Genomic DNA, 14,086 nt, shown 5'->3' with positions numbered 1-14,086 from the left:
AAAAAAACGCAATCATCTTAGCTTTTTCTTTTTTTTTTTAGTAGAGGTTTTTGCCTTAGGGCACATGCATTCGCCAGAGACAGAGACAGTGAGAGTGAAAGTGAGAAACTACTCCCCAGGGGGTGATGGCCATGCTGCAATCTCTTCTCCTCCTTCTCTTCCAAGGATCATACACATGCAAGCACATGTACCAAGCATGAGTTTCAAACCACCAGGTCGGGGACTTGAACCACTGTTGGCCATGTGGAAATCCAGAGATGTAAACTTCTGTGCCATCTGCTGGTCCCTCAGCTTAGCTTTTCAATTTGTAATCACACCTTACGTTCTATTCCCTATGGCCCCCAGTGTGAAATGCAAACCCTTATCTGGACCTACGTTTTTGATCATTTTAACCCTCATCCTACCGCTTCTTCACCGCTGACCTCCATTATCATTGTTTTCAGATATCTTTTATTCCAATGAAGCTAACATAGCAATTTTTCTTTTCTTGGAGTTTTCGTGTATGTACATTAGTTTCTCCATGTGTGGAATAGACAACTGGAGCTAAGCATATATTGTTTTGTTCTGTTTTCCAGATGACAGAAGTCAAACTATACTTCCCTTAGTGAAATCATTTTGTGAAAAATCTTTCAAAGCTGATGAATCAATTCTTATTTCTTTATCTTTCCATTTAGGAAAACTATGCCATGGACTTTATGGTATGCTATATCCTAAGAATTTCAAGATTATAGATAATTTTTCCCTTTTCTCCCCCTACCTTAACCATTAACCTTCAACTTTATGATTGTGAAACTTGTTCTTTAATTGTGTACAGTCTTACTGATTCTTAGAATATTGATAGCATAATTTAGTCATATATTTAGGCATGACTTTTTCTCTAATAGGACCTATTTGAAAGAACAGTGACAAAGTGAAGTAAGCATAGCCCTCTAAATTTCCGAATATGATGCTATGTGTTGGTATGGGATAAAGACACTCAGGCAAATTGCATAGTAAATAAATTTATTAATTATTTGTTGAGTGATCTATATATTAAATGAGAGATTCAGCTTAGTACATAGATAATGCCATAACTCTGAGAATTTTGAATGTATTACTCCTTAGCGTACTTACGATGTGAAAATTAAGTATAACCATCTAGCAAAGTAACACATTTTCATTATGTCAATTGTAGGCATTTAGTAGACCATTTAAAAAATGTAGTGGAAAATATGAGTTCCTAATTCCCTGAGATAGTAAATGTGGAACTATTCCATTGATCAAAGATTTTGAATTTACTTTGGTAGCTCTCATATTCAATTTGTAAGCTTCTCTACAGATACACAGACATCTTTTCTGAAGACAGTTTTAGAATATTTACCATAAATAAACAATTACATAGGTAGCCACATAATTATTATTATTTATGGTCTATACTATTACACATGCTGTAGAAGTTAATTCAAGCATAATTTCTATAATCTATAGTTCATATTATAAAATTAAAATTATAAAATTAACATAAGGTGAAACAGTATGACTTGTTTGTAATAGTTATTTTCCCATTATTTTATTTATGAACTATCTTAACCATTTATTTAAATATTTAGTTCCAGTTATATTTTGATGATATGATTTTCTCCTTTTAAGTTTTGTTTTCAGTTGAAATATTGAGCAAAGATTTTGCATTTGTTTAGGTATTTTTACTCCAGATCAACACTTGAGATTTTTGGAGTTTTATAAGAAACTTTGTACATTGGGTTTGCAACAAGAGAACGGACACAATGAAAACCAGATTCTACCCCAAATCCTAGAGCAGGAAAAGAAATATATTTCAGTACGGAAGAACTGTGCTTATAACTTTCCGGTAATAAATGATATATTTATATATGCTGAGCATTTCGATGATAACTTTAAAATACGTGAATAGGTAGCATTAAAAATACTGCCATTTTTGACACTTGTTGTTCAGCATTATGTCTGGCATATATAACATACTGAGTAAAATTTGTAAAATGTATATTTTATATTTTTTGCTATGTGTAAATCAGAATGATATCATGCAGTTGGATCTTCTGAGTATGATTTCTAATTAAACTACAGTTCAGAAGACATGATTTCAGTTTAAGTGAAATGATTATTATATTAGGTATTGATGCATGTTTTTCTCTCCTTCCCATTCATCTCCTCCCTTCCACCTCCACCAGGCCATGATTGTTTTTGTTGATCCTAAAAACTTCCACATGGAACTCTATTCTACATTCTTCTGCCTTTGTCATGACCCTGAAGTACCAGTCAGATACACTATTGCTATTTGCTTTTATGAAGTAAGTCTGAAGAACTGATACCACCTTACATGTGTTGTTAATTCTACTAAAGTATACTAGATGATTTTTTGATAATTTGTACACTTCTGTTTACAGATATAAAATACAGACTCCCTTGAATGCTCTAGTCAGAAATCTTATTTTAAAGTTCCTTTAATTCTCGTCTCTTTTTAGTATGTTTGCAGAATCCATTTCCATAAGTACATGATATTCATTTAATCATTTATTAACCTATTCATTCTGCACTTTGCTTAAGTCAGGTATTGTGGTAGATATGGCTGTTGCAGATTTGGATGTAAAATCAGTTTCCATTTGCTTTATGGTATTTACATTTAGCTAATATTAACACCTAAACTTAAGCATTTGGGAACAAAAGGAAAGTTGAGAGACGAGTTGTTTAAATTTCTTGTTTTTACTACAAATGGATTACGTTTCATGAGCAGTTTTTAGATTAAGTTGTTGTAGATCTCCATGAAATAAGAATAAAAGTGAATCGAAACTTTTATGATAAATGTAATTAACTTATCAGTCCTTGAGGTTGAAATTGGGAGTGTTTCTTGGATGATCACAATAAACACTTGTATGTGATCATCGCCATAAGCCAGCATAAGCTATAACTTTACTTCAAAACCGTCACCATTTTAAGTGGCATCATAAAATAGTTCCTTTCTTTATAAAAATTCTTGTTTTCAATGGGAATATTTTATCCCTTTTCTTGCAGGGTTCCTGCATAAATCCTTTGTTAGATTAACTGAAAATATACAGGATCTTCATAGCATCATTCTAAATGTTAAAATTCTTTTGACTCTTGGGTGGTACTTGTTCTTCTTCAAAGTACTGCTTTATCTGTTATGAATGAAAGATGGGTTCACTGTACAAAATCTAGAAAATAATTTCTTTAAATGATGTGATTATTTAAAATAATTTCAGTGTTGCATAATTATATCATCTTTGTAGCTATACCTTTAGAAATCTGCTTTTGGTGGAGGGGAGAATGCAGAGGGCACTGGGTAGTTGGCACTTCCAGGATGTACTGAGTAGACCTGTAGGCTTGCTTACTGTGTGCATATGTAGTTGTTAGATCAGTAATTTTAGCTGGTGTTGTACAGAATCAGAATCCAAGAATTATGAAATACTAGACCTTCTATTTATGTTTATTTTGGTCTCATCCCTTTATTATTTTTTTACTTACATTTTATAATAGACATAACATAGCACCATAGAAATAAACACGCTGAAATATATAATGTATATGTATACAGCAATATTTCATGAATACGGGTGAGTTTAGAGATCGTTGGTTTGTTTGCTAAATGACTAGTTCTCATGTTCTTGCAATCATACAACAAAGGTAGGCTAAGAATCATGTACAGCTTCATAAAATGAAGGGTTAATCTAGATTTGTTTTTTAGAATAACGGTAATACTAGTGGATTTAAATTTTCCTAACAGTGTTAATGCTAGATTCTGATAACCAGTTTACTATATTCTAACTTTATTCTTCTTTTTCAGAAAAGTATTTTGACACTATTTTCAACAAGTCAGAAACGACCTTTTAGAGCAAAGAATTTTTAAATACTTTTTTATCCAGGAATTTTTTCCCCCCCAAAATAAAACTTTACTGAAGCCCAATACGTGTGTGTTCTTTTTAAAAGGTAGTAGAAACTGGTGAATCTAGAATTGTGGGCCCTGTGTTTGTTTGGAGGGGAAACAAAACAAAACAAAACAAAATAAAACTTCTATGAGAGGAGCTGGATTTTTTCTGGACTCTCTCAACTCCTTTTATGCTGATTAAAGTTTTTGAGGGGAAAAAAGAGTTGCCTCGCGTTTTTGGGAGTTTTTATCACCCCAGTGTCACTATAGGCTGTCAGTGGACATTGCCCTCTCTGGGAAACTCTGAATTGGGAAAAACACTCACATGCCTGGGGTATCCTTTAAGACCCTGTTGGCTGCTGTGATTTTAAAATGTGAACTGGAGGTGTCCGGGGATTTCACATTGTGATGTGGAATTCAAGACTTCAGTGTATTTCCTCCCACTTCTTCCCTGTCTTCCTGTATCCGTGCTCTCCAGCCTGTTAGGAACACACTAAAAAGCTGGTTATGTATGCAATAACTTTTCTAAAAGTCTAATTTTATATTTATTGTAACACAGTTTTCTTTTAGAAGAAGCATCTAACAAAGGTATATTTTTAAATTATTATTATAACCTTTATATGTCTAGTAGTCTCAAATCTGAGAGACTTTGTTGCTACATTTTAGGTGTCTAAACTTCTGAATTCTGGAGTATATTTAATACATAAAGAACTAATAACATTGTTACAAGATGAATCACTGGAGGTAAGATCTTCTTACTCTTTGTTTTTTACTTCTTTTATGTAAAGTCTAAGTACATCAATGCCTTCCTAGAAATTGTATGAACTCTTATCTTTGAAGCCCAGAAACTTCAAATAAATGCATCATAGATTGGAAACTGAGAAGAGCTTTTTTTTAAAAAATGAGTGTTTAGAATATTTTAAACTTTAAAATGTATATGTATATTTATTTATTAAGGACAATTTAGAAAGCTCCAAAAAGTAGATAAAAAAGTAACTTCAATTCCATTCATTGTTGCTATTTTGTTACTTTATTTTTCTTTATAAATATTACACTTTTTTCTACCTAAAGATTTTTATTTCACACAATTGTAATCATATGTCACATTTCATATCTTTTATTTTTTTCCTAGCATTATTTGGGGAGTATATACTTACAAAGACCTTGAAACACTTTTATTTTGATGCTGTATTTAGTATATCCCATTCACTTAAATGACTCCAGCTTGCCAAGACCAGCTCATCAATATATAGATAAACATTGAGACTATTAGCTGGTTTGAACTGTCTCTGAAAGTTAGAAGGTGATTTTACAGCATGCTAGCTGCCTAGAGGCAGCTGTCTCATATTTAGACTAAACAATATCAAGAAGCAAGTGTACTAATCTCTTTGAAAGGTAGATTGGTTAAGGCGATTGATCATGTTTCTCAGACTTCCCAGAGTAAGAATATAGAAACTTTCAAGCTACTGTTTGGCAGGTAACAGTATTCTGTGTAAAAATTGACATGTGGAATTAGCTAATCTAGAACAAAGTAATTACTGTAAGAGTAATCAATATGTCTATTAAAAGGTACTAGATGCTCTTATAGATCATCTTCCAGAAATTTTGGAACTTATGTCTACTTGTGGAGAAAGCAGTATTCAAGAAAATAAGGTAAATCTATTTATCAAAAATTTTTCTCAGCTTTATGTGATCCTACTTTGTGGGGTTGTTGTAAGGAATCAATCAGAGAATGTGGAGAAAATATTTAGAATAGTGCTTCCCACATAGTAGGTGCTCATTAAATATCTATTAGAGTTTGAAGAGCTTGAATTTCTTCTGCAATTTTTATATTAATACTTCTTGTATTACCATGATTCTCATTTATCTTTGGAGCTTAATATTCATATTTGTAGTTTTCATTGACATTAATAAAAAATTCAAGAATAGCAAATAGTGAGGACAAAAGGAATTAGAAGGTTAAGGCTTACTGACATTTTGAGGCTTAATACATATTAATTAAAAGAGTTGTTGCTATGGTAATCAGTCTGACAGAAAGAATGATTAATACTAGTCTATATTTCAATATTTGATTTCTACTAACCATACATTTTACTTATGAACTTCTTTAAAGTATTTGATTTCTCCAGATACTTATCTCCCTGTGAGAACTGAGATTCCTCTTAAACTCTGCAGTGAGCAAGAATATTCCACTCTTCAGTGGACTGTAAGAACGTGGAAGCGGCCACTGATGTATGTATATTGACCCTCGTTTGTCTGTTTCAGTTATCCTCTCTACCCGACTTGATTCCAGCACTCACAGCTGCTGAACAGCGAGCTGCAGCCTCCTTGAAGTGGAGAACTCATGAGAAGCTACTGCAGAAGTATGCCTGTCTGCCACAGGTCATATCAAGTGATCAGATTTATTATCGTTTCTTACAAAGAATGTTCACAATCATGATGACAAATGTGAGTCCAGGACCTTTTGTCTAAATCTTTTGAACTCATGGTTGATTTGGGAACTACAGTGACATCAGTCATTTAAAATTCTGTAGCACAATGAAACAAAAAGCAAATATATGGCAAAATGTTCATTGTTATATCCAGGTGATGGGTATGCAGTTCATTTGATAATTTCTTCGCCTTTTCGTACTTAAAAATTTTGTTTTGTAATAAAATAGGGAAAAAGTGATTCCTTTACTGAAACCCTTCCCAAGAGGATGTAGTCTGGAGTCCAGTTCCAGAGCCCGTGTGTGGTGAATCTAGTCACCTGTCTGTTCAGCCTCAGTCTCCATTGCTTTCATGCTGGCCTCCATGCTGTTCCTCACGTGGCCAAACTTAACCTGTATCACACCTCCGCATTCACTGTTCTGTTTCTCTGGTGCTTGAGCTTCTGACATTCACGTACCGTCAGACTGACACACTGCTCAAGCTTCTGCACAAAGCGTTTTGATTAGAGGGCCTTGGTCCTGCCCGCTGTATCCACATAGCAGCCCACCAGCTCCGTCACTTTCTTTCCCTCAACGCTGGTTTCTTGTACTTTTCATCCCTGACATACTATATATTTATGTGTTCATTTATCACAAGGTGTAGATCTTAATTGGGTTCTATATGAAATGAAACAACTGTGAAATATATTTGAGGGATAATTCATAAAAATTTATTATGAACTGGATATTAAATTATTTTAAAGAATAATTTTTTTAAGAGAGAGTTTTGTTATAGGGTGTATGCACTTGCCAGAGAGATACAGACAGACAGACAGAAAGAGAAATCACCCGCCCCCCCCCGTCCCGAGAGGATGGTCATGCCACTGTTTCTTCTCCTCCATTTGTCTCTGGGATTTTGCGGACACACATATGCCTGATGTGAGTTTTAAGCTGCTGGGTCCATGACTCTTAACTATAGTCGACTACATGGGAATCCAGTGACATAACCACTATGCCGTCTGCTGGTCCCAAACAGATTAATTTTTAAAAAATGTTCCCACAGAATACAGATTCTATGAGAATACAATCTGTCTCTTTTCTTCACTGTTGTATTCCTGGCACCCAGGAAGTACTTGCTGTGTAGTAAGCACCCAATAAATTCCGTTGAATGAATGGACAAATGAATACTAAACCTAATATACCTGGTTGAGAGAGTTTTTTTCTAATACATGGCTTGAAACCAAACTCAGTAAAGATAAATGATTGATTTCACTTAGAATTAAGGCTCTGTACCATGGAGTGACAGAAATTTGAAGGACAAAATTGGTTGGAATACTGGTAAGAGTGATTGACGTAGTGTCCTAAGTTTTGTCTGTATTATAGACCAGAGATCTCAATATTGAGGTTGAACAGCTAGATTGACCACTGTAACTATTCATGGGGTCTCTAAGTTTATATTTTAGTAGTGGCACATTTTTAGTGATGTTCCTGAAACATAAATTATGTCTGTAATATGCTGTATTAGCTGATTTGCCTGAGAGATTAACATTAAGTTATGAAGACTCTTCCAGAAGAATATTGGCTTAGTCATTCAGTAGGCAATGACTACTCACCTTACTTTTAGTCAATAGAAAAATTGATTTGGTGGGACCAAATTATGTAGAATATGTATTAAGCTAGTGTAATTATATTTCTTATTTATTTTTTAAAGAATGTCCTACCTGTCCAAAAGGCAGCTTCACGAACTCTATGCATTTTTCTACGTTACAATCGTAAACAAGAACAAAGACATGAGGTCATTCAAAAATTAATTGAACGTAAGTAATCATCATCATTCGGGAAAAAAAGCAAACTTAACTAGTTGGCCATACATACAACTTACATTATATATCATTTTGGCATGAGTAATTAGGTTAATGTTGGTAAATATCCGTGTATACTTTTATTTGCTTTTCATAGGTTAATTTTTGTTTGTTTTAGAAATCTTTAGGCTCAGATTGGTGATGAATGAGAGTAATAATTACTCTGAGTCATCTTTTGTGAATGTCTACATTTCAGAAATTAAAATATGTACATTTATGTTGAAAGCCCAGTTTTTACCCTGATGAATTAGTATTTGGAACTAAGATGTAAATAGAGTATCTATGAATCTACTAATTTTTGGTTCTATTTTCTTTTCTTTTCTTTTCTTTTTTTTTTTTTTTTTTTTTGCCAGAGGGCTCATGTGCCCTCCAAGGAGAAACAGAGACAGAGAGAGACAGAGAGAGAGAGAGAGAGAGTGAGCAAGCAAGCACTACCTGATGGGGAACGGTCATGTCTCAGTCCCCTCTCCTGCATTTCTCCTTCCTTTCAGGGTTTGGGACATGCACGCGGCTTTGCCCTGTGTGCCTTTCAAGCTGCCAGGCCAGGACTCAAACTGTCCATTTGCCCACATGGAATCTGCCACCCTTTACCAGTATGCCCTGGGCTAGCCATTTATGGTCCTATTTTCTTTCCATTTTTCCCCCTTAAATAATTATTTATTCAATTTTATTGATTTATTATTCTTTTATTTTTAAATTTGCTATAGGGCACATGCACTCACTCACGAGAGAGAGAGACAGAGGGAGGTGAGAAAGCAAGCAGCCAGATCTGAGACTCGAACCACAGTTGGCCATATAGGAGTCTAGTACCTTAAGCACCACAGCACCTGCTGGCTCCTTACTTTCTATAGTAGCAGAATTAGCAGAGTGTTTTTCTCCCTCTGAGTAGAGTTGATAGTACATAGAAGTATACATCTAAAAAGCCTAGGTAGTTTATAATGTTTTAAGAAACTAAGTTAATTAATAAAAACATACTTTTTCTTAAGAGCTAAAATAAAAGCAACAACCTTTAGTTAATGTATTAATTCTAGAAATAGTGGTACACATTTTTATATACTTAGTGAATTTGTTAACTATTGAACATTTACTTTTACCAGAATATCTTGATACTTTTATTAATATTTATTTTCCACCATAGGCAAATACTGGGATTTTCTGGTTATTGGAGTTTACCATTGGATTGTCACTTTTCAAAATATTAGAGTACTCTTACCAAATTCCATTTAAGAAAAAGTATGCTTGGTGTATGTTAACCTTCCTTTTTGTACTCTATTTTAATTTTTAAATTGCCGACCCTCACATTTAGAATCAATTTTATTTTGAAAGAAGATCCTGGTTAATAATACTGTTTACATATGACTTTATCTACTTCAAAGTTTTGATTTTTAAGGAAACAAAAGGAAGAAAAGAGTTAACTTGATTATTAAAATATTTTAGAATTAGATAGACCTGTATTTGCATTCTAGCTCTGAATATGCCAGCTATATTTCTTTGATGTCTCTCACTCTCAGTACCATTACCTTTTGGGAGGGATAAGTATGTACATCCCAGTTTATTAGTTTTTAAGGTTAAATGAGATAATGTGGCAGTTTGCACGTAGTGGGTGACCGAGAAATAGTAGATATAGTCATTCAGTACTTAATAAATGCTTATGGGGGCAGCAGGTGGCATGGTGGGTAAGGCACCAGATCCTGTGTGGCCAACTCAACGGTTCAAGTTCCGGACCTTGTGGCTTGAAAAACATGCCAGGCCCTGTACATGTGTGCCCAAAATCCTGAGAGGAGAATGGAAGGGCCATCCACTCTGGGGTTGGGGGTGATTTCTCACTTTCTCTTTCTCTCTCTGTCTTTGTTCTTTCTTCCACAAGTACACATGCCATATGGCAAAAATCTAAATAAATAAATAAATAAATAAATAAATAAATGCTTGTTTGCTTATGGGATCGAATGCAATATTTAATGAAGCTTTTTGCTGGTTTTTGAGGTGTCAATAATTTTGAGGTCTATAAATTTCATATACCATATTTATATATTTTAATCTCTTATATTTGCTAAACAAATTATGGTTACAAAGAAATGTGTTGTAGATTTTGTGTGTTTAACTTTGTCATATGTCATTTCATTTAAGAAAAATTAACTTATAATTTTTGTTGCTTTTAGAACTGGGCCAAGGAAAAAGTTATTGGAATAGACTTCGATTTTTGGATACTTGTGAATTTATTATAGAGATCTTTTCCAAATCATTTTTCTGTAAATATTTCTTTCTCCCTGCTATTGAATTGACACATGATCCTGTAGCAAACGTGAGGTATGTTACTGTGCCAAGAAAAGATTCAAAATATTGTATTTCTTTTAGACCTTCTACACTGAACATACTAGAATCTTTTTCTTGGTTAATTAAAAGCTCAAGCAGAGAATATATGCTGGATTTGAAATTCTTAGTAGTCTTCATTAATGTATATGAATAGGATTTAGAAAATCTTTCAACACTGTCTTGGATTTTGTCTTATTAGGTTTAGACAATACTAGGTCAAAGCCAGATTGGCAAGCTCTGTTTCCATTTGAATACACATATAGGCATTAGGAGAAGGTCAAGTAGATATTATTAATCTGTCTATCATTAAGACTAGTTTTAAAAAAGCAGCTGTGGTAATTCAAAATTGGCTTAGTGAACATCTGTCTATTTTTAGGGGCCCAGTTATTTAGAGAAATAGAGTTTACTTTGAAGTCTTTGTCTTGTCTCTTATGTTCAACTGCCTTACACTTAAAAATATAGTCATTATTAGTTGGATTTGATTAACTGGTAAATTAGATGGAACAGGCCTAAAAATGACTTGCTTAGAATATTTATTTATTTATTTATTTATTTTAGAGTTTTTAGAGTTTTTTTTTTGGCACATGTGCTCACTGGAGAGAGAGACAGAGAGACAGAGACAGTGAGAGGGAGAGGGAGAAGTCACCCTTCAAGGGAATGACCACTTCTCAATCCTTCCTCCTTCATTCTCCTCCTGGGATCTTGGGGATGCACACACATGTGCACGGCATAAGTTTCAAGGCACTGGGTCCATGACACAAACCATGGTTAACCATGTGGAAGTCCAGCAATGTAATCCCTATGCCATTTACTGGTCACACAGAAATTTTAAAAAGAATAAATATACTTGGCCTTTTCTCTCCCCAAAATAAGTGTATTATTTTCTTTTTAAAAATCATGGTAAATATACATAACATAAATTTTATCATTTAAAATTTGTATGTTGTTTAGTGGCATTAAGTATGTGCATATTCTTACTTATGAGCTATTCATACATTTGATAATAGAATGAAAAGAATTTTTAATTTGAAGCCATTAGATGTCTGTGTTTTAAGCTCTATATCCCTGTTCCAAATATGAATTCAGATCCATAGAAAAGAGAGATACTGAAGAACTTGTTGGAAATTCTGCTCCTCCTAAGCAGCTAGTAGGTCTGACCATATTGTTAACATTTTAAAAACTGAAGTTATGATTCCAAAAAAGCAGCTTCCAATATGATCAATGATCATTTAGCAAGCAATCGACAAAAATAATTTAAAAAGCTTGGGCCAACATGTGGCATGGCGGTTAAGGTGCTGGACTCCTGCAGGATCGACTGTGGTTTGAGTCCTGGATCTGGTGGCTTGAAAATCATGCATGCGCGCATGTGTGCGTATGTGTGTGTGTCCAAAATCCCAAGAGAAGAATGGAAGGAATTGTAGCATGGCCATCCCCCAGGGGTTGATTTATCACTTTCCTCTCTACAACTCTCTCTCTCCTCTGAGAGTGCATGTGCCCTATGGCAAAAGAAAAAAACAACTGAAAGGAAATGAAACTATCTGTATTCTGGTAAATGTGACTAATAGCATAGCACCGACTCTAAAAGGAAGCAATCTGCCAACTGAAAAACTAAACACAGATTAATTGAGTATCAGTCCATGAATGTTGGCAGTTCATGGGATTATCATGTAGCAGTTCACCTTGGTTCCTGCTCTCCAGGCTGGACAGTTGACAGCCAAACAAATGGTTCCAGAACCACCATGCACTCAATGGCTTGTAGTTACAGAAGCCTTTCCCCGATGCTATAGCAAACACAGTGGAAGCCACCACAGGCAGAGGTGGCGGAATCATGTAGAATAGGAGGAGCGTTTTTGGAGCCACACTGCCTGAAGTCCCAGCTTTCCCATCTGTGTTTCTCTGGGCAGGTTACAAAACTTCTCTATGTATTGATCTCCTGACGGATGTACCTGATTCATAGAGTGCTCTGAGGAATAACCATCTGATATAACTACATGAAGAATTTATTGTACCTGAAAGGCCTAGTCCCTGACCTTCAGAATTTTATAATCTTGTGACTCAAGAGTCCCTTAGAAATGGCGTCACTACCATAGCTTATGTAGCTTCTGCTGAATATATATTTCCTGGACATGCCTTAGGTTATAAAGAAGGAAGTATGTATAGACTATTGTTTTTTGAGTGAATACTTAAAATTTTAAATCAGTCTTAGACACTCTCAAGGCTGGAAAAAGACTATTGGTATTCAGGGAAGCCTTCTCCCCAGCTGCCAGAAATGAAATAATTTCTCTGGAGAAAATGGGACTTCCTAATTAGAGAAATCATTACCAGGCTTAGCAGTATCTGTGATGAGCACTGAATGAGACTGAGACAATTACTGCTATTGACAGTACAAAAATTCTAGAGAAGGTTGAATAAAAGGCAAATTATCCATTTTTAGTTGAATAAAAAGCAAATTTTGTTTTATATGAAAAATGTTCAACTGAAAGTTCAGCTGAGAAAGCATCCTAGAAACTCTAGAATGGGATTAGCTGTCTCCAGGTTTGCAACAGAAAAATATCTGCTTTATCTTTTTTTTTTTTTTTTTTTTGGTTGAGTATAAAGCAAATCTTATATGAAAAATCTGTCACTGAAGGTTCAGCTGAGAAAGCATCCTGGAAGCTCTAAAATGGGATTTGGAATTGTGCTATCTCAAAGTTTGCAGTAGAAATAAAAAATAGTAATCTGGAGAGCACTCAGAGGACTGAATAGGGTAACCACAAAAGAGAAAACACCTAGTATCCCTCTAAAACCAGCCCTGGCAAGGAGGCAGAGTCTTAGCTAGCAAAACAGAGCATCTCCTCGGAAATGCCTCCTGGGCAAGGCTTTCTTCATTTCCTAGACTTCCTTGTACCCTCTGGCATCTTCATCGTTGTTTCTTCCTTATAACACAATCTAAGCTGTGTGGCACTTCAGGCTGTCTCATTTCATCTCTTTTCTTCTTTGGCTGCACTCCTGTAATGATCTCTCCAGTCTTGTGGCTTCCATGCCATCTTCATGCTGAGGAGTCCTGACTGCTTCCCCAGCATGGACGTCTACCATGGACAACTGATGCATTGAGCCAACTGCCCACTTAGCATTTCCATTATACATCTAAGAGACACCTTGGGCATTGTCCAGAATGAAATTCTGATCCTCCTTACCCGCAATTGCTCCTTCTGTAGTCTTCGCCATCTCAGTAAATTACTATTTTATCTTCCCACTTGCTCAGGTCAAAATATTAATGCTGTTGTCTCTTCCACTCTACCTCCAATCCCTCAGCACATCCTGTTGCTTACAAAAATATATTCAGAATCCAGATACTTTGCACTTTCTCTGCTTCGATCCCTCTTGTTGAGTCTACCATTATTCCTTGTCTGAATTCGTGCAAGGGCCTCCCCTATTGCTTCTTTTTTATCTTTTACCATCTGTGGTCTAATTTCAGCACAGTACTCAGATTATACTTTTAAAACTTTGTATTGTATCATTTTCACATTTCTGCTTGAACCCTCCAGTGGCTTTTAATCACACTCAGATAAAAGCAGTCTCCTTAACTGGCCCACAAAAACCTGCATGAGCTGGTTTCTTGTTAG

At 35.0% G+C, this 14,086-nt stretch overlaps 1 protein-coding gene across 3 annotated transcripts in view; it reads left to right on the top strand.

Annotated features, from left to right (window-relative positions):
- Nucleotides 1-14,086, top strand: part of PPP4R4 (protein phosphatase 4 regulatory subunit 4) — a 128,399-nt gene that overhangs the window by 87,662 nt on the left and 26,651 nt on the right. For all 3 annotated transcript variants that reach the window (XM_014582905.2, XM_014582904.2, XM_027767092.1), the window contains 8 exons: nt 576-698; nt 1,677-1,846; nt 2,187-2,306; nt 4,565-4,642; nt 5,468-5,551; nt 6,164-6,346; nt 8,018-8,123; nt 10,328-10,475. In XM_014582905.2, coding sequence (XP_014438391.1) covers nt 576-698; nt 1,677-1,846; nt 2,187-2,306; nt 4,565-4,642; nt 5,468-5,551; nt 6,164-6,346; nt 8,018-8,123; nt 10,328-10,475 — 1,012 coding nt within the window. The remainder of the gene's footprint in view (nt 1-575; nt 699-1,676; nt 1,847-2,186; nt 2,307-4,564; nt 4,643-5,467; nt 5,552-6,163; nt 6,347-8,017; nt 8,124-10,327; nt 10,476-14,086) is intronic.

Source organism: Tupaia chinensis, unplaced genomic scaffold (genome assembly GCF_000334495.1).
Source record: "Tupaia chinensis unplaced genomic scaffold, TupChi_1.0 Scaffold143913_1, whole genome shotgun sequence".
Lineage (NCBI taxonomy): Eukaryota > Metazoa > Chordata > Mammalia > Scandentia > Tupaiidae > Tupaia > Tupaia belangeri.
The sequence above is the reverse complement of the archived record's forward strand: the minus strand, read 5'-3'. Positions and strand labels throughout refer to the sequence as shown.